Source organism: Aphelocoma coerulescens, chromosome 10 (assembly GCF_041296385.1).
Source record: "Aphelocoma coerulescens isolate FSJ_1873_10779 chromosome 10, UR_Acoe_1.0, whole genome shotgun sequence".
NCBI lineage: Eukaryota > Metazoa > Chordata > Aves > Passeriformes > Corvidae > Aphelocoma > Aphelocoma coerulescens.
In genome coordinates, this window is record NC_091024.1 from 20395688 (window position 1) to 20403768 (window position 8081).

At 64.1% G+C, this 8081-nt stretch overlaps 1 protein-coding gene across 6 annotated transcripts; it reads right to left on the bottom strand.

The window, feature by feature from the left end:
- Positions 1-49: 49 nt before the first annotated feature.
- Positions 50-7822, bottom strand: PARP6 (poly(ADP-ribose) polymerase family member 6). 6 transcript variants are annotated; one of them, XM_069025375.1, is made up of 22 exons: positions 7754-7822; positions 6789-6866; positions 6564-6658; positions 5720-5780; positions 5499-5589; positions 5341-5407; positions 4963-5112; positions 4581-4734; positions 3785-3838; positions 3386-3481; positions 3208-3300; positions 3009-3134; positions 2864-2929; positions 2641-2708; positions 2375-2423; positions 1828-1937; positions 1664-1736; positions 1424-1493; positions 981-1060; positions 821-884; positions 595-679; positions 50-517 (listed from the first exon to the last, which is right to left on the bottom strand). In XM_069025375.1, exons 1-22 carry the CDS (start codon positions 7754-7756, stop codon positions 415-417), a joined length of 1836 nt encoding a protein of 611 aa, XP_068881476.1. In that variant the 5' UTR covers positions 7757-7822; the 3' UTR covers positions 50-414. The 6 variants fall into 6 exon arrangements, with proteins under 6 accessions (XP_068881476.1, XP_068881475.1, XP_068881474.1 ...); XM_069025374.1 differs by having other exon boundaries at positions 1828-1940; XM_069025373.1 differs by having other exon boundaries at positions 4554-4734.
- Positions 7823-8081: the final 259 nt, after the last annotated feature.

An 8081-nucleotide genomic window follows, 5' to 3' on the forward strand; every position in this document is an offset into this window, starting at 1 on the left:
TTAATCCCAGTTAAATCCACGAACACTGATTCCTTTTCTCTTTTTTTTTTTTTCCTGTTTTTGGGTTTGCTCTGGTTGGTTCTTTTTTTTGCTTCGGTTTCTCATCATCGATAAAAACGCCGTCGTTGCCAATGCCAGGAGGGGCGGCCCCCGGCCACGCCGGATCCGCGGCTCCTTCTCCACGCTGCCACAGGGTCGGGGACAGTGGGAAGGGGACAGGGAGGGGATAAGGGACCGCTGAACCCGCCTGGTGCTCACAGGGTGCCCGACGCCTATGTACAGGTGGAGCCGCCGGCGTCGCCCCGGCTCTGCCCTGCCCGGGGGGCTCAAAACCCGCTCGGCCCCTGCCCAGCCTTGCCCGGGGCCTCGCTCGGTGCCCGGGGGGTCCCGGGGTCCCACTGCCACCGCCGCCGCTCAGTTTGTGTACACCTGAGTCCCGATCACACGCATGATCTCCTTCTGGATTTTGGGGTCCTGAGTATTGATATTGGCGTCTCCCACTTGGCCGTCTTCGTACCTGGAAGGGGAGAAGGGGGTGAGGGGGGTCCCGTGGGGGCCCCGCAGGTGCTGCAGGGTGGGCGCAGCCGGACTCACACAAAGAAGAAGCGTGTGCAGACGTGGTCCGAGACAGGGCAGACCCAGATGTTGCCATGTTTCTGCAGGTCCTTGGAGGTGATCACTGCAGGGAAATGGGCTGTTGGACACGGAATGGGGAACGGAGGGACCACCTGGGGACAGCCCATTGCGGGGACCCTCCATCCCTCCACCCACCCAGTGATCCCATGGGTGCTGCCTGTCCCTCCCCACTATGTCCCCATACCTTCGCAAAGCGCGATGCAGTTCAGGTTGCGGCTCTGGAGGAAGCGGGATTGGATGGAGCGGGTCTGTGGGAACAGCAGCCAGTGTTACCACCCTGTCCTGGCACCCATGGGTGCCATGTCCCCGTTCCCATCCTGCCCCATTGTCCCCTGGCCCATCACCTGGGGGATGGTGTTCATCCGGTTGTACCGCTGCACCAGCTCATCCTTCGATGGCATCCGGTGCTGCCCTTTCCCCATTCCTGCGTAAGAAGCAAGGCAGTGGCTGTCACTCCCTCAGGGAACGCCCTGGGGTGATGTGGGGACACATGCCACAGACAGGGACGGCCACCCTCAGCGCTCCCACCCTGCAGCTGAGCCCTGGGAACCCCCCAAAAGTGTGCACAGCAGCTTTTGAAGCCTAGGAAATGTTAGGAGTTTGATTCTTTGGCGTGTGGGAAAGCCCCAACCTGGCTGGGAAGAGGCTGCTGTGGATGGGATGGATATGGGATGCTGCCACTCATGCGCGGCTTCTCCAGCCAGCACGATGCTGAACCTCCCTGGGCCCATGCAGGGAATGGGAACGGGAGCACAGGCAGGACCGGGCAGTGCAGGCAGCCTCTTACCTGAGTATCCAAAGGAAATACTGGAGATGGGGCTCAGATAGATGCCCTTGCCATAGGCTGCTCCATGCAGCTTGCGGGAAAATACCAGGGTGAGCGTGGTGGGATCACCCCGACAGCTCGGGCACGGTGGTAGTGGAGGACACCTGGCACTTCCCAATGTCTGCCCCCTCCCTGCCTTCCTGCCCCCTCCCTGCCCGCCTGCTGCCCGGGGTGTGCTGGGCGCTGGCAGCGGAGCGGTACCTGCAGTTTGGTGTAGGAGGCGTTGACCAGCCCATTGCGGAGGATGGAATGCCAGTTCTCAATGTGAGAGCCACTGGAAAGAGCCAGCCCCACGTCAGCCCCCGTCCATCACGCCCACGGCGCCCACCCGGGGGGCTCCCACCGTCCCCCCCTTGGCAACTCACTGGAAAGCGAAGGTGCTGCCGTAGAGTTTCTTGGCTGTGCGGAACCGGGCTTCCTTGGCTGGGGGGCTGCTGAGCAGGAGGAACTGGTGGGAGGTGTGCATGAACTTCAGCTGCTACCAGGAGAACAGCAAGAGCAACGGCAGTGCCAGCAGGAGAGAAGATAGACAGACAGACAGACAGAGATCATGCACGGCCGCCCGGCCCCGGGTCCAGCCCAGCCCGGCTTTGGCCACTCCAAGTTTGCCAGAAGGGTCCTTGGCAACCCTGTCTTGTCCCCGCCCCACAGCCCATGACAAACATCCCCCTTCCTATATCCCATGTCCTGCCTCCCTCATCTCCCAGGCTCAAACCCCACCCAGAAGGATCCACCCTATATCCCAGACCCTTCCATCGCCCATCCCATATCCTTACATGCATCATCCTGCATCCCACAGCCCATAGCCTACATCCCATCTCCTGCACCCTCCATCCCACCTCCTATATCCCACATCCCACATTCCACACCCTCCATCCTGCACCCCACCTGGAGCCTGGCCTGGTCCCTTACCCTGCTGAGAGGCAGCTTGACAATGTGGGATCTGTTGCTGGAGATTATCCTTGGGAAAAGGAGGAGGAAAAGGAGGAGGGTCAGAAAGGGTGGTCCCAATCTGCCTCGAGACTGTTGGATGCTCGTGACCCCCCAGGACAAAGGAGATGAGAGGGCTGTTCCACAGATGCCTGGCTGCCCCCCACCCCATCCCGTGTCCCAGGGAATGTGGGGCAGTGGGAGGGACAAGGGGCAGTGGGAGAGGGCCACAGCACCCTCGGCCTTACCACTGCAGGAGGGGATGTGCCAAGGGGTCCAGCTTGTCCATCTGCTTCTTGATCTCCAGGTAGGACCCCTGGCAGAGGCAAGAGGGGGTGCAGGTGGGTCCCCCAGCATCCACCCAGCCACGGGCAGATGGAGATCAGCACCAAAATGCCACTCCCGGCTTGGATCCCACACGGGGAAGGGAGGTCACACGCGGCCAGGGGGGTGTGGGGCCACACCACGTACCTGGGTCATCTCCCGGATGGACATCACACTGTCCAGGGCCTTCTGCAGCCGCTCGTAGTTCTTCTTCTGCACATGGGGCAAGAGAGGGGTGGCCATCAGAGAAGTCTTTGGGGCTCCCAGTCACCCCCTGGTGTGACACACTTACCTTGGGGTTAAAGGCCAGAGTTTTGGGGTCATTGGGGTCCACCACGGAGGGGTAAGGCTCGAAGATGATGCTCTTGCGAGGGGACTCGAGGGCAGCACGGCACATGGCCACCAGCAGGTCCACCACCTTGGGGCAGAGCAGGGACTGAAGGGGCAACGCCCCATGGGGCTGGTGGGGTCACCACCATGCCCATCCCTACCTCGGCACCCGTGGCCACCTCCTCGGCCGCGCCGGACATGACGCCCAGGGTGTAGAAGGAGAAGACGCAGAGCTCCCGGGTGCACACAGCCGGCTGTGGAGGGGACAGGAGCGTGGTGAGGGTCAGGGATGGTGACAAGGGGGCACAGCCCTCACCCGACCTGGCCCTGCCACCCCACCTTGAGCATGGAGCCGTTCTGGAAGACGTGCTGCTCGTCACACACCACGCAGTACTCATTGAGCGTCGGGATCCGCTGCTCCGCGTACTTCATGATCTGAGGGGCAGGACAGAGGGAGTCAGTCCTGCCGCGGACACGGAGCTTGGGGGGATGCTCCAGGCGGCAGGATGGGGATCAGCGGGGTGCGGAACAGAGAGAAGGATACTCTGGGCATCAGGATAAGGACGAGCAGGACATGGGGGAGCGGGGAGAATGCTCTGCATAGTAGGATGTGGATAAGTGGGAAGTGGGACAGTGGGGAGGATACTCTGGGCAGCAGGATGCGGGTATGTGGGATGTGGAGCAGTGGGGAGGATGCTCCACAGCAGGCTGAGGCTGGGTGGGATGTGGGACTCTCACCTGGACAAGGAAGCCGTACTCCAGCGTGGGGATGTTCTTGCAGTGGCCGCCGACCTGTGACAGAGCCGGAGCAGAGCCAGCTGCGTTATCCCCTTTCCCACACGCAGCCCCAGCTCTGCATGGCATGGGCAGCCCCCAGCACAGCGGGACCCCCGACATTCCAACCCCTCCTGGCACAGCGGGACCCCCAACATGCCAAAACCCTGGCACAGCGGGACCCCCAACATGCCAAAACCCTGGCACAGCAGGACCCCCAGCATGCCAAACCCCTTCCAACACAGCAGGACCCCCAACACCCCAAGCACAGTGGGACCCTTGACATGCCAACACCCCCTGGCACAGTGAGACCCCCAACATCCCAACACCCCCTGGTATAGGGGAGCCCCAACATGCCAAACCCCTCCCAGCAGAGTGGGACTCACAACATCCAACCTTCCCCTGGCACAGCGGAACCATGGATATCCCAATGCTCCCTGGCACAGCAGGACCCCCATCATGCCAACATCCCCTGGCACAGCAGGACCCCCAACACGCCAGCATCCCTTGGCACAGCAGGGATGTGGCACCAAGAGTGGGGTAAAATCCCACTGGACCCCACAGCCAGGCCCCAGCTCCCCGAGAGCACCCAAGAGTGGGCACAAGAAACCCCACAGGGGCTCCCCCCATCCCATGGGAGTCCCAGCACCCCCCAGCAAATGATCTGACCCCAGAGGAGCCCCTGGGAAGGGGAAGAAGAGGAAAGCAAACCCCAAGGCGGGGTGGCACCCACCAGGATGTTGAAGGGGGCAACACCTGCCTGGGTGCTGGCGGGCGGGTAGCCAAAAACTTCCACCTTGGGATTCTTCACCATGCAGGACACGGAGCGGTTCATCAGGCGGTTCACACGAGGCTCGGGGATGCCCAGTTTGCCCTTCAGCACTGAATCCTGGATAACAGGGAAGCTGGGAGACCTGTGGGCACAGAATCCCCCTGAGCACCTGTTTGTCACCGTTCCCTGCTCCTCCATCACCCAGTGCCAGATTCACCCGTCGGTTACTTTTTGGGAGCAACTGCCACCTCCTTGGGATCTGGCAGGGAGCAGCAGCATCCAAGTGGGGAAACTGAGGCACAGTGCCAGGCCTCACCCAGGATGAGGGGACGGAGGGCTGGTCCCCTGGGGGACAGCATCGGGACCTTACTTGGGGATGGGCGAGAAGATGCTGAGGCCGGCACGGAACTTCTTGATGGTGCCGCTCGTCTTGAACCAACTGTGCCGCTTCTCCTGCTGGGTCTTGAGGAAATCGTTGCTGAGGTGTTTCCATTGCTGGGATGTGAACATGCCCAGGATCCTGACAGACAGGGGGACAGCACCCGTGGGTGCTTGGTGGTCTGTGACAACCCCAGCCCCTCCTCCTCCCCACACACAGATGGTGGTGAGCCCATCATGGGGTTGTGTGGTGGATAAAAGGTGGTGGCTCAGCGACATGTGGCACGTGGCCGGTTTCGGGGCAGAACAGTGACTCTGTGTGCCACCCCACCCACCACCCTCGGGTGCCCCACCACGTTTCAACTCTTACTTCTTCAGCTGCAGACCCAGCCCGAAGCCCTCCTTGTTGGACGGCTGGAAAACCTCGATGGACGGTTCTGCGGGGACACAGGAGGACGAGCCGTCGGTGCCACCCCTGCGCCTGTCCCGAGGGCACAGGGACACCACATCCCGCCCGGCCCCACTCACCGGGGCCATCGAGGTACTGGGAGAGGGAGAAGCGCAGGCGGAGGACGATGGGCTCCGTCCGCAGCACCTTCCACGCCGTCGCCACCTCCTCCTGCCGAGGGAGAGCCGCGTTTCGGCACAGCCACGGCACCTCCACCCGGGCAGGGGAAACTGGGGACCCCCCTGGCGCATGTGCCCACCCTCCCCATGCCAGCGCTGCCGGGGGCACCCCGGGCACTCACATCGAGGAAGCTGATGTTCACGTGGAGGTCGATGTCCACGTCATCGATGGTCCCGTACTCCCTGTGAAGACACGTGGTGCCGTGGCACGGGGGGCTGGCACGGTGCTGGAAGAGTGGCCCGGTGCTGGGAGAGTGGCCCGGTGCCCACCGTGCCAGGGTGGGCAGGCTCATGGGACAGTGACACTGGCACGTGTGGCTCCCCACGTATCAAGCATGAGCATGGGGGAGTGCCCAGAATGTGGATGTGAACCTGGGAACGGCACAGCCAGGCACTCAGGGGATGGCATGGCCAGGTGTCCTGGGGGTGCCACGGTTGAGTGCCCTGGCAATGGCACAGCTGGGTGCCTGGAGATGAGGCTGGTGCCTTGGCAATGCCATAGTCAGGTGCCCCGAGGATGGCACAGCTGGTTATGCAGGGGTGCCACTACTGGGTGCTCCACGATGGCGTGGTCAGGTGCCTGGGAATGGCATGGCCAGGTGTGCTGGGAATGGCACAGCTGGGTGTCTGAAGATGGCACAGATGCGTGCCTGGGGCTGTCACAGCTGGATGCTCCAGGAATGCCACATCTGGCTGCCCAAGGACAGCACAGCCAAATGCCCAGGGGACACTGTGGCCAGTGTCCTGGAGAGGGTATGTCTGAGGGATGGCTCAGCCAGGTGCCTGGTGTCAGCCATGGCCAGGTGTCCCAGAGATGGCAGGCTGGGTGCCTGGGCATGGCACAGCTGGGTACCCAGGGACAGCACAGCTGGATGCCTGGGGATAGCAGAGCTGGGCTCCTGGCGTGGCCCAGCTGTGTGCCTGGGGCTGGCACTGCCCGGGGCAGGGGGCAGCAGACGGACCCACCTGACGGCCACGGCATTCTCGCTGTAGATCTCCTTCACCGCCTCGATGTCGGCGTCCAGCTGTGGGTGCCGGTACAGGTCGGCGGCGCAGGTCCCCTGCGGCACAGCGCCCACGGCTCCGTCACACCCGGAGCCTCCCGCAGCCCCCAGCAGCCCCAGGCCTGGGATCAGGCTCAAGTTTGGGGTTCCCGAGCTCCCCGTGGCACCTGTGGGACCCAGCACCCACCTGGACGCCATAGAGGAACTCCTCAGACTCATTATCCCCGTCGGAGTCATCGTCCGTCCAGTACTGGCCCTTGAGGTCCTGAGGGCAGAGGGTTGGGAGGCAGCAGGGATGGGGGAGAGGGTTGGGAAGTGGATTGGGGGAGCACATTAACAGGGAGGGAATTAGGGGGGAGCAAACTGGGGGAGGTGGTTCTGGGGAGAGGGTTGGGGGCAGTGGATTGAGGGAATGATTTGGGGAAGCAGTTTGGGGGGAGCAGTAGGACAGAGGGAATGAGGTGAGTTGGGGGGAGTGTTTGGGGGCAGCAGGACGGGGATGTGGGCAGCGGGATCGGGGGAGCAGGATGGGAGGAATAATTTGGGGGACAGTGGGATGGAGGAGCAGGTTGGGAGAGGGAGCATGGGGGGAGCAGATTAGAAGGGAGCAGAGTGGGGACAGTGGGATGGAGATAGCGGGACGGGAGTGCAGAATTGGGGAACAGGATGGGACAGTAGGATAGGGGAGCGAGATGGGGGAGCGTGAAGGGGGAGCAAGATGGAAGACAGCAGGAGGGACCAGCAGGATGGGGACAGTGCCATGGGGGACCAGGATGAGAACAACAGGATGGGGGAGCAAGATGGGAACAGCGGGATGGAGGACCACCGTGAGGGAACAGGATGGGACGGCAGGACTGGGAAGCAGGATGCGAACAGCAGGATGGAGGACCAGGATGGAGGCCCAGGCCGGGGACTGCGCACGGAGCTGCCGGCGGGGGGCCCGGCCGATCGCCACGGGGGGGGGGGGGGGTCCCTCCTCCTCCAGCCCCATCCCCGCCCCGAGCCGGGGGACGCCGGGACACGGGGGGCACCCCGAGGGCCGCTGTCCCTCCCCCGCCCCGCGGCCCCGCAGGCCCGTCCCGCCCCCTCGGCCGGGCGCGCTCCCCCCCCCGCGGCCGTGGCCGCGTCCCCTCCCGCGTCCCGGCCCCTCACCATGTCAGCGCGGGCCGGGCGGCGCGGGCACGGCCGCCATGCTGCCGGGGGGCCGCGCCTGACGTCAGAGCCGCCGCACCGCGTCACCCAGCGGCGCCGCCGTGACGTCACCGCCGGGGACCCCCCGGAAGCGGCGGGGGCGGGGCAGCGGCTCGGCGGGCGCGCAGCAGTGGCGGGGAGCCCGGGGACCCCAGAGTCCCCGGTGTCCCCGGTGTAGGTCCCGCCTCGCAGCTCGGGGTCACTGCGGTCCCCAGCACAGGGCGCCCCATGGCGTGGCCGTGTCGGGTGTCCCCCACAATGTCCCCATGGTCCATCACGGGTCCCGTGT

Excerpts from the sequence above, each read along its gene's own strand:
- PARP6 (XM_069025371.1), bottom strand. The coding sequence starts at position 6,935 with ATGTGCTCCCCCAATCCACTTCCCAACCCTCTCCCCCATCCCTGCTGC. Across the intron at positions 6,659-6,788 it reads AGTTCCTCTATGGCGTCCAG|GGGACCTGCGCCGCCGACCT; the intron begins GTGGGTGCTGGG and ends GCTGTGCCGCAG. Across the intron at positions 885-980 it reads GGATGAACACCATCCCCCAG|ACCCGCTCCATCCAATCCCG; the intron begins GTGATGGGCCAG and ends CTGTTCCCACAG.